Source organism: Dermacentor albipictus, chromosome 3 (genome assembly GCF_038994185.2).
Source record: "Dermacentor albipictus isolate Rhodes 1998 colony chromosome 3, USDA_Dalb.pri_finalv2, whole genome shotgun sequence".
Classification (NCBI taxonomy): Eukaryota; Metazoa; Arthropoda; class Arachnida; order Ixodida; family Ixodidae; genus Dermacentor; species Dermacentor albipictus.
In genome coordinates, this window is record NC_091823.1 from 85,177,298 (window position 1) to 85,194,223 (window position 16,926).

Consider the following 16,926-nt stretch of genomic DNA (forward strand, 5'->3'; position numbering starts at 1 on the left):
CAAAGGGTGTAACTTTGCCTAAGAGTGTAAGAACAGTTTACACCCTTTGGCTTGCCCCTTCTGCCACACAAAAATAATCGTCATCTGCCTTGATGCGTTTCCTTTATCGCTGCAAGCCCGGAACTTTCCAGTGACGAACGGCACGCGCGTTATCAGAAGAGGCACTCCAAAGGGTGTAAACTGTTCTATGCTGATAACGCGCGTGCCGTTCGTTACTGGAAAGTTCCGGGCTCGCAGCGATAAAGAAAAGAAACGCATCAAGGCAGATGACGATTATTTTTGTGTGGCAGAAGGGGCAAGCCAAAGGGTGTAAACTGTTCTTAGAGTGTAGAACAGGTATCGCACTTTTGTCAAATCCATCCATTAGAGCATCCAAAGCGAATAAATTTGATATGTCAGTTTATATACTACGTGGATTTGTTACCATGTTTACAAGGGTTTTGCAAAAGTTCAACTCTGAATTGAGTGGTCTTTTTGAAAGCCAGGTATAACATATCAATTTTGTCCGCCTGAGATGCACTATTATGTGTAATTGATATAATTTTTCATTGCGGAGTTAAAGAGTTATAAGCATGATCAAATTATTCTTACCTTTTTTTTTTAAATGTAACAAACCGATTTGTCATCTCCCACGTACTTAGATAGGAGGCCTCGAGCTAAAGCTTTTGGCACACATGTAAAATCTGCCCGACTCTTGGCAAAGCCCCGTGAGTGGGTGTGTGCCATGGTGTGTGCCAAAGATGTCAAGGTCATCATCATCGTCAATAAATCAGCGCCAGCTAGTCCTATCGCCATCGCCTGTAGTAATGGCGGCCCGCAGAAATAAGAGGTCGCAAATCGGCACCGACTTGACTGCAAAGACTGCGAGACCGCATTGATTAGTCGTGAAAGATTGCGGAAACAAATCGCCGGCGAAAGGGGGGCTTGCATAAAGCGTTGCCTTAGCCCAAGGTCGATCGGCAAATCTGCAAAGGACACAAGGAAAGATATAAAATTTGTGGATGCTTCGAGGTTTTGGTAACGTTTGACGACGATGCGCAGTGGCGCAGCATGTAGAGATGTCAGATATTTGCTGAGTGCGCTATACTGCTAGCCGCCCGCGTTATCTGCGAGCGAGCGAGCGAGAGAGAGATGAACTTGGTTTTACAAATTGCTTATTGTAGCGTATAGGAGTAGCGAACGCGACGGCTCTAGGCGCAGTATCAATGGCCTGAAGAAGTGCATCGCTGCATGGTTCCCGAATAATGTGCGACAGCCGGCGCGCGCTCAAGAACCGCCGCGCCGTGATCGCTGTCGCTCTGCAGCATGGATTTTATCACACGCTCGGAACTGCGTGTAGTCGCTGTCGGTACGGTGTGCAGACTTGCGGTACATAAATGCGCGTTCTCATTACTATCATTAAGCCCGGTTCACATGGTGCGATTTTACATTGCGTTTTTCGCAGCTACGATTTCCGCAAATGCGAACATCGCATTGCCATTTCACATGCACCCAGCGCTGCAGCTGCGATTTTTACCTGAATACCTGAAAACACAAATACAAGTACTTTGTGTGTAAAAACAAGGCTGCCTTTTAGCCTTCAACCTACAGAAAGCCAATCGCACAATGTGGCAGCATGGCATTGAAATTTTCTTGGTGTGTGTTGTGCTCTTAATATGTCGACTGTGTTCAGTTTCCATACAATTCTGTCACCTGTCAATATGTGAACAGCAAGCAGATATGACCATTAATAAATTAGAAAGCTTGGTGCTACAAAAGGGCTCGCTGTTCTGTCCAGAAAATACTATACGTCTACAAATCTAGAATCCTGCCAGTACTGGCACTTGAGTACTAAAGTACGCCACTTCCTGTAAAACCACAACACGAATTGGGCATAATTTTTTACCAAAAGTTACATTTGTGCCGCAACAAATGTCTTGCCACAAGAAGTGACTGCGGTCACTAGACATACTTGAACTGTTATCCAACAAATACTTGGGCTCATTCAGGATATGCCCAGAATAGATGTGTGTATTACTGGAAAACGGCAAAGAACGAAAGCTGGTGTTTAGGTCTCTTTCTCATGCTTTAAGCGGCACCAGTGTAATGCTAGGCAACATGAGCGCAGAAACCTTATTTGTGGAAGCAGCCAGATAATGGGCCAGTCTCATCTCTCAGTTCTCAGAAAGATTCTTCCTGAATTACACTTGTGCCAGCCTCGCAAAATTCCTGCACCTGGTCATGTTATTTTGACGACGTCATTATTTTTTCAACTACGTTTGCCAGGTATTTTCATCACATGTCGCCAATTATGAACATGTATGCAGTGCCAGTTTCCAGCTAAAGTTGTCCGGATGCCACTTTCGTTGCTGCAAGATAACTTTGCTTGGTCACCTTGTTCACAATGCCAGCACCTCACCTAAACCCTGTGCCCTCCCGTGCTAAAGACATCTGCTTTTTCATTGGCATGTGTTCCTACTTTTGTCACTTCATGCTAAATTTGGCGGATATCAAGCACCCATTTGCCAACCTTGTAAAGAAAGATGAGCCTTTTTTATCCTTATGCTCCTTTCCACAAATTTTCTTATATTGGTGCACTTTGACCCATGGGGTCCTACAATAATTCCCACAGATACCAGCAGCGAGAGAATGAATGCTGTCCTTGGACAGTGCTGGCATGGTCAAGACTGCATGATAGCATACGATCTGCTGTTCTCCCCAGGAGTGCAACTGCTTGATTGCCAAGCACGAATGCATTGCCTTTGTCTGAGCAATTGCCAACTTTTCTCCATACCTGCTTGGCTGTTCATTTTCGGTAGTGACGAACCACTACATGCTCTACTAGCTTTTCTCATTGGAGGACCCTAGAAGCTACCTTGAATGGTGGGCTTAGTGTTTAAAGCAGTACTTGTTTTATGTAATGTATATGTCTGGGCACCTGCATCAGCATGCTTGTCCAGATATCCTGCCGACCCACCTGACCTGAGCGACATCAACAACGATGCCTATGCTCTGTCGATAACAGACTTCCTTCATTTCAGTGATGATGAACAGCACTGGGATCCTGCCTAAAATACCATAATAGACCATCTCACCTCTGAGGCCTCATGACACTCAGCTCCAGAGGTTTACTGTGTACAGTGGAATTTTAGAACACCACAGTGTTCTCGCCAGTGACCCTGAGAGCCTGCGCTCCACTGTCCTCCAACAGCTTCGTAACATATCCACTGCATCGCTTTTTGGTGTGACATGTACTTAATTATGACCGCTTTCGGTGTTATTTCTTTTGGCCTGGGCTTTATTCCGTGCAGAAGTATGGTGGCAACTGTGAACCGTGCCAATGAGACATGAGGCCACCAATGCCTCCCACTGGCCTTCTTCAGCCCATTGACATTCCTATAGAGCCCTTCCACATCAGCCTCAACCTGCTTGCTTGACCCTCTCTTAATATGGGCCTCGATGAACAAATGGGTCACTATCGCGACAGCTTAGACTACTCATTACACAATTACTCGCAGAAAAGCAATGGACGGGGCTAGGTAATGTTCATAATTTTCTTGCACAATGTTTTTGACTGGAACAGAACAAATGAGAATGAACAATGCAATTGATAGTGTGGAGGCATTACTGATAATGTGAAAGCACATAAGGGCTCTACGCCTTCATACTATTGGTTGTGTTCTTTTTCATTCTTTCTGTTCTCGTCAGAAACGCAGCAAAAAAGAATGTAGGCTATTACTCATGCATTTCAGACCAGCTGTGCTACAGATCTTGCTGACTTTCTTCTCTATGGTGTGATTCCGTTTTACAGAGCCCCCACTACCTACAATCTTTAGAATTTGTGCAATGTGACTTTTTGTTAGCGGCTGTATATTGTGAATTTTCCTGCATCTTTGCAACTGGTCTATTCAGTAGTCAATTTTCTTTTCTTTTGCATGTGCACAATATAATGTAATTTTTTTTTCTGCTAGGCTCAAGTTCATTTATTTACCACATGCATGGAGTTTCACATAAGTGGTTGGGACGAGGGAATAAAAGCTGCATTAAAAACAGCATAACTAGCCCCACGTCCCCGGTTCACTAAGGCAGCATGGCAGTAAAAGAAAAATACATTTCAACGTCGGTGTCAAATAAAAAAAAAAAACATGATATCCACATAAAACATATTTTACAAAAAGTGTAATTTAACTGTGAACATTTTTAAAAGCATGCTTAAAACAGAAGTGTTAGAGAGTGTGCAAATGTTTTCATAAGAAATCTTGAATTTATTTATTGTCTTTGGCAAGTAATAACTTAATGCCATAGTTTGTGGACGGCCGTGCCTACATACCATTGTTCCGAATGTCTGTTAAGGTGCAAAGAAGGATTTAGTTTCAAGTTAGCTTCACTCTGTATACAACTGCAATTTTATACAATATCAGATTAAAAGGAAAGTAATAAAGGGTATTCATATAGCATGTTTAATTTAATTACATTATATTTAACAAATAGTTCTGAAGTATGTGCATTAAATGGTAGGTTTGCAACAGAACGTAGCTCATGTGTTGGTGCCCTCCAATTTCTAGAACGCTGACTTCCTTAGGAGGCCTTTTTCCCACATTATTATTCCATTTCAGCCTTTTCATTATCTTTGCATGTAAACCTTCCTTTATCATAATTGAGCATTTAACTTTCATTGTGGGTCTAATTCACTAAGTCTGTTTCAGCACATAAATGACAGTGTTTAATGAATGCTTCTGTCTTGTTAATTCTTGTTGATATATTAATTTTTGCACTTGTAGCATATAGCCTTGCTGTCATTAGCATTTTATTGTGTTTGGTGCTCGAAGAGAAGCAGAATGACCACACTTGAAAGTTCATTTATTACTACCAATAAATAGTAATTGTACAACTGCTCGAAAGAAATGGATTCACTTAAAATTAGGCTGTTATTCAGCTTGCTGTTTTTTTAATTCTGTCATTTTTTCTTTCTTACAGCTTGTTTTCTTTGGTGCCTTTAAAAGAGGCACTGCCTTGTTCCTTCAGCCTCAGCACTCAAGCAGTAATTGCGGATTAAGGCAGTTGTTATTCAACTTTCTGTTGTACAGAATTGCATATGGTCTGATATTCTGGTTTTTTATAATGCATGTTTATATAAAAACATATTATATGTATACAGCATATTTATATATTATTACAGCAAATAATTTGTGTGCTGATTCCTTTTTATTTCTTTTCATTTACCTATTTTGTTTCTTTGATTGCAATTTTTTATTTATTGTATTTTTTAGTGCAGAAGAGCTGTGTTTTAACAGTTAAAGCGGTCCTGGGCCGAAAAATCAGGCCTGTGCAGTGCTATAATCTGGTTCAGCTTTTTATAAAGTTGGAACCATCATTTTCTTCATTGTGTGTTTTTTTATGTATCTGTTTATTATAGTTATTCATGTCTTTTATGCTTCACAAGAAATCGTGATGCAACGAACAGGTGCCACTTTGAGCACATGTGCTGCCCACAGAAATTAAATTCACTAAGTGTTATGCACGAAATTGCTGAGAAAATAAATACCTGCATTGAGCAAGTGTGCTTCTCTTCAAATGTGGAACTGTGTGTTGTATTGCAACCTGCATTAAAAAGAAGTTGCTCTTGCATATACAATGTAAACGGGAGACATCATGTGTATATGCTTGTGCCAGGAACCTTTTCTTTCTTTTTTCTTTTTCACTTTGGGGCTTTCGCTTCTTGCAGCAGAGTGCATGTTCTTGCATTGCACTTTAAATTTCTCAGATATAAAACTTTATAGTGAAAAAAACTTCTCCTGGTTTAAAGATCAAACCCATTACCAATGGCTTCTGTTGGGCCATTTGTGACTTTCAAAAATTTTTTTTACAGCTGACAGTAACTTACATTTTTTTTATTGCGATGTCATTATGTATGCAACCTTGAAGTGTCAAATATTGCTTATGTCATCAAAACATTGTCACAAAAAAGGAAGAAGTTTGAATATATTTATTGTAATTGTATGTGATAGTCCACCACAGCACACAATGTGGTGAATACAAGCTTGAGACAAGACACTGCTGCCTCTTCCTCATGTGCTCACTGAGCTCAGCCTCTTCTGTAGCATTATTTTACTAACTGCCCTGTGAAGATATTGCTGAAGATTCAGGCTGCCACATTTGACTACAGCAGCAGCTTGCACTAATACTAAAGCCCAAATCCTCTTACTTTACAGTTTTTTACAATGTGATATATTTTTCTTAGCGAAAATGTGTGAATTTTACAAACTTGGTCATTGGGCAATTAGATATAAGTACATTTGTCAAATAAAAGATTGTCAACTAGCCGTGCTCTGATCAGATCAGGAATTACCTTCTAGACTTCTTGAATGAAAAAATTGCTGATCTGTACTATTAGTATCTATGTTTTCTTTATTTCTTTGGCACTTTATAATTATTCATGTTTCAAATGAAAAGCATTATTCAGGAAACCTGTCTTGTTTTATTTGTGCAGCATCGATGCCTTCCAGCTGCCCAGCAACTGCAGATGGTGAGATGTCACATCAAGGGTGCTTCCATCGCTGTAACTCCTGTGACTATGAGACTGACAAACTGTCTAGCCTGAAAGCACACACCAGGGTCCATGCAGGCAAGCGGTCAGTTGAATGCCATTTGTGCCGTCGTAGCTTCCCCTATAGGTCCGACCTGAAGCGACACCTGCATACCCACACAGGCGAGCGGCCATTCCAGTGCCCTTTATGCCCTCAAAGCTTCTCACAAAAGGTAAATCTGAAGTCACACCTGCACATCCACACAGGCAAAAGGCCATTTCAATGCCCTTTCTGCCTGCAGAGCTTCTCACTGAAGGGTAATCTGAAGAAACACCTGCACACCCACACAGGCTAGCTGCCATTTCAGTGCCCCTTTGTGCCATCAGCAATTCTTGAGAAAGTCCACCCTGTACATCCACCCTGTACATCCAGACATGCGATGGACTGTTTCAGTGAGACTTTGCCCTCAGACCTTTGCACGTTAAAGCCTGCTCTGTAGGCATGTGCGACCATGAGAAGTGAGGATTTGAATGCTAGTTTTGCTCTCAGAGCTTTTTTGTAACAACATATTCGACTGGTCATGTAAGACAGTTATAGGTCTATGGGTTTAGCAGTTAAATATGGCTTCATCATCACTACTGGAGCATTCTTATTCATACAGTAAAACTGAGTGACTATCCTACACGACCTTTTTAGCATTCTCATGTAGCATTCCTAACTGACCAGTCAAGTGTGCCATAACTTACAACCTCAAGGAAAACTTGCATATTCACACAGGAGAGTGACCACACCTCTACATAATCTGCTTTGAATCCTTCGTGCCAAACCACTCACTTGAACACACATTTGAAGACACAGCACTCTTATACCACCAAGCAGGTCACCAGCCATGTAGGTGCACTTTTATGTTTTAAATAAAGTCTGAATTGGGAACCTATATATGTGTGCAGTATGCTGCATGGCATTCAAGTGTATAAGAACGCAGAAGTATTATTGTATGCTCTTAGTGCATTGTAGAACAACCAAGTGACATCGCAGAATGTTCCAGCATAATCTTGCAAGTTCTTCCATTATGTCAAGATGTAGCGGAACCCAGAAATCTGAGCTGAGGTTAAACATTTTCAGACAACACCATGATACAGTGTAGTACAGGGTGCTTTTTTTAGCTGCACTTCATGTTTAAAAATTGCCTGTGGCAGATAACATAATGACTTGATGAGGCAGCCATTACTTTAAGGGGACAGGGTGGGTCCTATTCTTGCCATGCATTTTAGGCTATGTTCGTGACCCTTTTTCTCATGATCTGCTGGGGTTAGAACATTAACCTTGGTGTCATTGTAATCAGCTATGTAAGGTAGTCTTACTGAACCAGGATAATAATATTTTAAAAATCAGTTTTTTTGCTTTCTTTTTTTTACTGGACCCACCCAATTTTAGAGCCAAAATCTGCAGTAAATAGCCTGTAAATAAAAATCCCCTGCAATAATATTTATGATCCTGGTTCAGTAGGCTGCCTGTAATGGTTTCTCAATATCTGGAAAATATTATCTCCATAGCGCTTGTAGTTTCTGAAAAAAAGGGTCAAATGCAGCAAAATTTAGTGTTTTGAGATAATTGCCTTTGAAGTGGAAGAAAGAGCTATATTGCAATATAGGACTATAGAAATGAATTCTGGCGCATTTTTTCAATAGCCACCAGCCTGGTAGTCCCCTCCATCATCAACACTTCTTTTCTGTGCTAGCTGCCTTGTTTTCTGGGCCTCCTTAGTGACCAGTCTTGTAGCCCTCTCTGCAAAGTACAGTCGTCGCCAGTCAGCTTCGCGCAACCACTGGACTGTGAACCGTCCTGGAGAAACTCCGAATGACCTCAAAATGTTGGCTCGAGCAATGCTGTGGTCATTAAAAGTTAGCACAGCATCCATTGTCGCTATTTTAAGCGTCTTGAGGCCAAGAAAGACATTCTTCGGAGCGCGCTCCCATACAACGTTGTTGAACTCCTCATTCGCGTTCTGAGGTTTTCCATGGAGACATTTCTGGAGAAACTCAGGCTTTGAGAGCTGCTGAAACACCGGCGTTCCGCTTCAAGTGTTCCGCCGAGCGCGAAAGCTTCGATGCAGACGCGCACGTGGTGGCCACGGTGCCCACTCCTGGATTGTGTTGCGGAGAATTGGCGTCATTGGAGATTGACTCATGCCGGTTTTCGTGGAAGAGACGTTTTTTAAAGCACTTCTTTGGCTTCGTCATTGCATTACCGCTAAACAACCACCATCAAAGTATAAACAAATTCGATTGTCCGCGAAAACACACCGAAGCACGAGCAAAACGCCGCACGTTGCGAGTAATCCAGCTGCGTCTTAGGATTCGTTTGGCTACAGTGGCTGTAGTTTGGTTAAGTGAAATATGCTAGCTAGGTTTTCACTGTTGCCAGATGAGTGACAGCCATTCCACTAAACGTGACAAAGAATAGGCGTTGAAAAAAATTTTTTTTTCAGTTTAGGATAGGCACAGATCTCGAGCATGTGTCAAAGGGGGCGTGGCTGGATGCTGCCTAGGTTTCGAAAAATGTTGAAAATGCTAAAAATGGTGCAGCCGTGCAGTGCTGACGTAAAGTCCTGAATGTGAGGTATTGTGTCAACGATATAGCGGAGCTTGGTGATGTGGCCAGTGACGTGGAAAAGGCGGCTGGATCCAGGGCCAGGAACAGTGGTCGTTGTCAGTGTTTGGCCTAACCGTTTCCTGCGTAGGAGCAGAGCTGGCGGCAATCGTTTGCATTAGAGTCATAGTGACAGTGGTACCAGCAAAGTGTAATGGGAGGAGGAGAACAGTGTTCAGAGTGACCGGGGCTGGTGGTGCGAGGTCGTGACAAAGAACACGGCTGGCGTGTCCGGATGGCAGCGGCCTCAGCTGTCAGTCACGCTACTTGCTGTGTGAGCTCCTCCTTAGCTTTGAGGAGACGTGCATAGCTGTCGCCACTGCCCATGCTGTGGGACAGAGGGTCAGGAGGGCGATGAACTGTGGCCTAGGTGGAAAAACCGACATCTAATCTTGTCGCCCAACTGGGCCAGAGATTCCAACGTCAAGAATGAAGGTGTGGTCAGGATCATGCGCAACTGCGGTGGAAGGCGCTGCAGGAAAAGTTCCCTGAGAAGTGTGCCGTCAGTTGAAGGAGCCAGGTCTCCAGCCAAGGCTTGCATGTGACGCAACAAGTTGGTATGTTTGCGGTTGCCAAGCTCCTCCAATTAAAAAGTTGTTGTAATTGATGCTGCTCCATTTCAGTGTTGTGCTGGATAAGCATCACCTTAAGATGATCATAGGGGCGGTCGACAGGCGGCAAGCATAAAACAATGTGAACAATCGCAGCAGTAATAAGTGGAAGTGCTCCAACGACATATGGTCGAACATGGTCAACTGTGAACTGGGGCGGCGGCGACGGAACAAGGATTTTATTTTATTTCAAAGAACCTTACAAGCCCCAAGAGAGTATTGAGTAAGGGGGGTGTCATTGAACAAATGACAAGAGAAAACTGATACATGAGAGCTAAAAATGTGAGGTAAAATTCGATGGTGATGAACCAAAGTTCCGACGACCAGAACTCCGGGAACTTGAGAGCAAAGACCTCGGTATCGCAGGGTAGTGGAGCTGATAATAGTAGTTGATCGGGGGAAGCTGAGGCCATGGCTGACTGGATAGAAGACGGACTGCGAAGACAGCTGGGCTCGAGCTCTTTGCGGCGGTAGGCCCAGTGAAATGGCTGATGTACCCGGAGCTGAGAGTGGTGACACCAAGTCTGGAGTGACCAATTTGTGGGTGAAGAAAAACCAGACGCTGGTGCCTGGTGTCCACAAATTAAATTTTAACCGAGCCCACTCAATCAGGCAGAAACCTTATTCTGCCGATTCCACTGCTCGTGCACCGTCAGTGTGCTGGGCGTGTTGCCATCTTTTGTGACCAGACCATTGTGGCATGTAGTAGTGCACTGCAGTCCCATGAAAGAGTGTGAGACTCCCACAGAGTGCTAATCACATTCAAATTTTGGCAGAATCCATCTCACATATGTTGATGTTAATGAGATTAGCATACCGAGTGGCACATACCCAGTGACACAAGTTGGCGTGAAAGAGGTTTGTAGCGGACATTGTAATTATCAGACTGGTGACGATGAAGAAGAAAGTTTAAAAGGTTCTTGCATTCAAACTGTCAAGTGCCACTGACATGTGACTTGCTACTAGCCACAAGCCTATTAAAGGAACCCTGAAATGATTTTGACGATTTTGTACAAACATTACTGAATTGTTAGAGTGGGTCCTTCTGATCATTAATTGACGCATCTAAGTGCTCCGCGTAAAGCGCACTCGTGACGTTCTCGTGACGCCTGCTGCAGAAAGGATGTTCCACATCTGCCGCCAAGGTTTGTGAGTGGTGGCGCTGGCTAACACTCCCAAGGTTAGTTATAGCAGTAATACATAAATACCCAAGAAAGTGGATGGGGAACCGCGCCGCAGTAGCTCAGTTGGTTAGAGCATCGCATGTGTAATGCAAAGACATGGGATCGTTCCCCACCTGCGGAAAGTTGTTTTTTCATCCACTTTCTTTGCCATTAATTTATCATTTATTTAATTTAATTACTAAGTACAAATAATTTTCCCTATGTTTTCCTTAGTATCTTTGTTGGCTTCTCATGATATAACTAATAAAAACCGGGCCCCTCGATTAACCCCATTTCTTCTCGTGCATGTAAGGCGTGTAATTTATTATATAGTTTTAAAAACGTGCATCACTGCCAATCGCATGACACTGCTCGGCTAAATTATCAGCTGCACCTACCAATTTGACGTAAATTGCGCTAATGACATCAGTAGGGCGAGCTATCGAATTGGCTGCTCAGGGCACGTCATCAATAATTTTTCCAACTTAATGGTGAACAAATGTTGTTCGTAATAGTTGGAATGTTAGTCAATTTGTTTCTATAAAAAGAAAGTAACAGAAAGAGAATGCACAAGATCAATTTCTCAATACACTTAAGCACTTCCGGCACACAACAAATGTTGTCTGCTTGCGTTACAACATTAATCTTGAGAGCTCTGCGGTCAGTCTCAGTGTGTCTTTTCGTGAGCACCATGAATCGCCTTTGTTGCGCTGTGAGCTGCAAACGTAGTGACCGGCAATATGTCAAGTTGCGATAGCATGTCCCTCTGCGCGAAACGCTATTGTGGTAGGAACCCTCCGGTGAAAAGTGGCATCCAAAAACGCGCAAATCCTGGCACCAATCGAATACCGATAATCCGATGCGCTGCAGCCACTCAGCTCAACTGCTGCCTTGCAAAGGGTATTGCATCTTGGTTCTAGTATAGACCTTCCTTCTTTTTTTATTAACAATGTTGTGTTTGAGCCTCTTTGTTGTCTTATTGCAAACAAGCATTCTCTTCACATTCTGTCACATTATGTTCGTTTACAATTCAGAAAATCTTTTCTTAGTGAAAATATGTGTGAACTTCATAAACTCTGTCATTTATCAATTACATGTGAAATTGTTGAGCAAATCAATGTGGTTGACCAGCCATGTTGTGTTTGATATTATCTGAAATCACCCTCAAAACTTCTTGAATTAAGAAAAAGGTCATCATTAGCATTAGTATTATGTTGCTTCATTTCTTCATATCATAGCTATAGTTTAATTTTTAAAGGAACACCGATAACCTGTGATGTTTTATTTGCGCAGCACCAAGGCATTCCAGCGATCCAGCAACTGCCAAGGATGAGAATTCGCAGCAGAGACGCCTACACCGGTGTAACTTCTGGGTCTATAAGACTGATAAACTCTTTAATCCTAAAGTACAAATCAGGGTCCTACAGGTCAGCAACCATTTCACTGCCACCTATGAGCTCGGAGCTTCTCAGTAATGCCCACCCTTTTGCAACACTTGCGCACTCGCTCTGTTGAGCGGCCATTTCAATGCCATTTATGTCCTCAAAGCTTCTCACAAAGGTCCACACTGAATTCACATGTGCCCGTTTATAAAGGTGAGCAACCACACTGCTGCCCTGTCTGCTCCAAATCATTTACATGGAACACTGAACCGAGGAAACAACATAATCACACAACATCCTAATTTTACACCAAAGTAGGTTACAAGTCATGTGTGTAGATATATTGGAAAAAACATATTCTGAAATTAAACGTTGCTCCATCACATTAGAACAGAGGTGTGGCCATTTTTATTGAATGATACAGGGGTGCACATTCCAATGAGTTGGCCACATTACAGTGGCCATGTTCACATAAAATTCCTTCATCTTAGGACTTTCTTTCTTATTTAAGGACCTTTGTGCAGCAAAATGCTCAGCCATGATTAATCTTGAATGTTAAGTGTTTTACGATTATGTTGCTGTTCTAAAAGTATTCTGCCACATATTTCAGCATGTTTATGAGTGAAGAAATGCTTATGTATGCACAAGAATTCTAATTGTACACTTTAAATAAGTTATTAATGTTGTGACTTGAAATATCTCATGTGCTGAGGAACAAGTAGTATGTGGATGCTTTTTTAAGGTTATTGCTAAGCTGTCAAGAGCACTACTGGTGGACACAGTCATGCGAGAACTTATTTCATTGCTTCATCAGAATCCTTTTCTTCCGCATTAATCAATCCTTTGCCATACAGTAGTTCAGAAGGGGAAAAGTGGCCATCACTCCTGTCCTATGTTTACATCATCTTCTCATTTATGAACACTTTTGCTCTAAAAGCAACCTCGGAACACTTAATTAATTGTTTTATCTTGACTTAGTATTCATCTGCAAAGTCCCTCTTGAAACACTAGTGAATAATCTGGCTAAGATCACACCACACCACAGAAAATAGTCTGGGGATGCTGTAGTGCACAATAATCCTTATCTGCACAATTAACACCTCAGTTAACTTTGTTCATGGCAATTATTCCATGCTTCATTCCTGGATAGAATGAATACCAGTGCTTTCATCCAAGCCATTTGCAGCAGACTTGCATTGGCTTGACGATTTGAAGGCTCATTCTAGGTGTTCATTCTCTGCAATGATTTCATTATTTGGTAAACTTTTTACAGCTTGAATACCTTCCATGTCACTTTTTCTTCAGGTGCATCTGTAAACCTGGTGTTGTTCAGTTGGAGCATGCCTTAATCAATTTAGACATTCTGCCACATCTTGCCCCCCACTCCCACCCCCCTCTCTCTCCATTTTTTTTTCGTAAAATGTGTCAGGACATTGTGATACCAGCTGGACATTTACTGGGTAAAACTGTGTACGAGTATGCGTTGTACGATGTGTACAGCTTCAGTCAAAAGGAACAAGGCCAATATGACTATACAAGTGCATTTTCTTAGTTCTGAGGAACTCTAGGTGCTTGAAAACTGTGAAAAATGGTGAATAGGGTTCATATACCGTTCCGGAGCTTTCAGCAATTCCACTGCAGCTGGTGGCTGACAAGATGTCTCATACTCAGCTTCTGTGACTAACACAGCGACTTTGTTTCTTTTGACAAAAGCTGTGCATATGGTATTGATGGTGGCCTGAGAAGTTCATTGTTATGACCTTTGTTCCCCACTTCCTCCCCCTACATGTTTGTCACTGGTAGGTGGAGAATGTTATATACCCGTCGTGGTTGCTCAATGGCTATGGTGTTGGGCTACTGAGCACGAGGGCGTGGGGTTGAATCGCGGCCGCGGCGGTAGCATTTCGATGGAGGCGAAATGTGAAAACACCCATGTACTTAGATTTAAGTGCAGATTAAAGAACTACAGGTGGTCGAAATTTCTGGAGGCCTCCACTAAAGCGTGCCTCATAATCAGAAAGTGGTTTTGGCACGTAAAATCCCATAACTTTTTTAATGTTATATCCTTATTTCCACCATGTACTACATTTAGAATGTGTGATGCTAGTTTTAGTTAATTGCATGAAATTTTTCTGCATCTGTGTGACTTGAGCTTTCAGTGTTGTTTTTACATGTGCAATAAAAGATATGTGATATTTATCTGTGAGGCTTATGTTTTTTTTCCCCCTGGATTCTAGTACATATACTTAATTTTGAAGCCTCCTTTATTATTATTTTTTTCTGAATCTTTTCATTCTGTTCTTTTACAGTGATTAAGGTGAATGTTCAGTAGGAATTCAGTTTTTTCTGTCCATTTCAGAGTGCTAATTGAAATATGTGATTAGTGAATGTGCATTGTTAATTCTAGTTCATAATTTAATTATTTGGCTAATGGCATTTAACTACTGTAATTGTTTGTGAATAAGGTTGATTTCTTCCTGTCTTTCTATCACTATTATTAGAGCTTTATTGTGTTGTATGTTCTTCATTGATGGAAGTTGGAAGTTCATGTAATAGTGATATTGAATGTACTTATAACAAATATTAATTGGTAATTTAAATTTTAACCCATGTGTTAATGTCCATGTGCTGATTTCATTCTACGAGTTAATTGTAACTACTCTACTGATTCTGCAGGCATTGGCACAACACGTTTCTCTAAAAATATGTGTATAAAAGTGCATGTTGACTGAATCGAGTAATGACAGCTGTATGTTTTTGTACAAGCAGCTTGAGCATTGGCCAATCATGTTTTTTAGTTCTCAAAAAAGGCTTTTCTGAATAGCACTTGTGCCAGTCTCTGATAGCAGATCTGTAGAACAATATTGGTATCCTGTATGTGTTTTCACATTCATAAAATCCAAATATTTGCTGTGCCTTGCTCACGTTGTATGTTGCAGTAACAAGCCTGTTCAGGTGAAATTGAACATGTGAGCATATGTGCACTATAATCCCAGTGGCCCATTTAGATATAGCACAGTGTACTAGATGGATACATCACAATTTTATTCATTCTATGTTGCACCATTCGTATTGTACTCTTCTGTGTTGTAATTGCATTGCTGTGTCACATTATTACTTGCTTTTTCCGCATTGGACTGAGTACACTGGTTGTATTAAACTAGCTCTTGCAGTTAAAGTAGCGGTAGGAAGCATACACCTACCAATTACAATAAAACATATACATTGACGTTTTGGCACGTGAATGTGTTCAGTTGCATGAATGTGTGGTGATTCTTAGTACTCATAAGTGTAGCAGCCCCCACAGGTTCAAGCTTAGCAAGCTGCAGGAGCATGTCAGCAGTGTGTGCAGCTCAGCACATAATCTGGTCTGTGGCTGAGCGTGTGCACTTGGGCTTCAGAGGGAACATAGTGCCATGGTACAACATAGTAGTGTTCGCGAGTTAATGAAGGACAACTTTTTTTTTTGCTTCCGGCACCACCCAACTGTCCGAACCCGAACGCTCATCATAGGCAGCATGACAAGCGGAGCCCTCCTCTTGGCACCACATGCATTTGGAATAGCGAGGGCACAATTCCGATCAACAAAGGCTTAATGGAAACTAATTACTGGGCCTTGCAGTACAGAACGATGTCCGACTGACAGCCCAGCTGTCCATCACACAGAAGGAGGAAAGGGGAGAAGGGCAGGGACAGAAGAATAGGCATGCATCCACGCAAAGGCAGCGAGGCATGTAATTCTTACTTTGTACATGGCCTCCTGAGTGAACAAAAAGTTCATCATTACCCCTAGTATCTGTGTTGTCATTTCTGTAGTATTTCATATTGCCAATTTCACTTTCAAATGAAATGTGATACTCAGGTAGTTGTCTCATTCTCTTTATGCAGTGTCGGGGCGTTCGAGCCGTCCAGCAGCTACTGAGAACGAGAAGTCTCAGCAGGGACGCCTTCACCGTTGTCATCTCTGTGACTATGTGACTGAAAAGCTGTTTAACCTTAAGGTACATTACCGGATCCACACAGGCGAGCGACCGTTTCATTGCCACTTCTGCCCTCAGACCTTTTCACAAAGCCCCCACCTCAAGTCACACCTGCGTCTCCACACAGGCGAGCGACCGTTTCAATGCAAGGTCTGCTTTCAGAGCTTCTCTGTAAGGTACAACCTCAAGTCACATATGCGCCTCCACACTGGCGAGCGACCATATCGCTGCACAATCTGCCCCAAGGCCTTTGTGCAGCGCGGTCAGTGGAACAGACACATGAGAGCACATCAGCTCCAGGATACCACCCAATGAAGTAGATGATGTAGTTCTTTGAGGGGACATCGCAACCTTAGTAGTCGTGTGAGAAACTTCTTGGTACATTAGAGCAATGGGATGTTATTGTCCTTCAAAGAGCCAGCTATATCAATTTTCGTTTATTTGGTTCCCTAGACGGTGTCAAAGAGAAGCTCAAGGCTAAAGGCTAAACTGCCTGACAATGCCTTGACCTCTTTTGCATACAATATAATTACGTTCTACTTTTTACACATTTATCAGCATGTTTAAAGTGCGCACAATACCATGAAAGTTAATACACAAAATTTAGAAGCATAAGAAACGTGACATATAAA

General features: G+C 42.1%; 1 protein-coding gene across 1 annotated transcript in view; it reads left to right on the forward strand.

Annotated features, from left to right (window-relative positions):
* The first annotated feature begins 664 nt into the window (after positions 1-664).
* The window catches only part of LOC135898944 (zinc finger protein ZFP2-like), a 42,953-nt gene continuing 26,691 nt past the window's right edge, over positions 665-16,926 (forward strand). Inside the window, exons 1-3 of the mRNA XM_070536462.1 lie at positions 665-1,348; positions 6,470-6,505; positions 16,203-16,608. Of these exons, the coding sequence (XP_070392563.1) occupies positions 1,306-1,348; positions 6,470-6,505; positions 16,203-16,608 (485 nt within the window). The 5' untranslated portion in view covers positions 665-1,305. The remainder of the gene's footprint in view (positions 1,349-6,469; positions 6,506-16,202; positions 16,609-16,926) is intronic.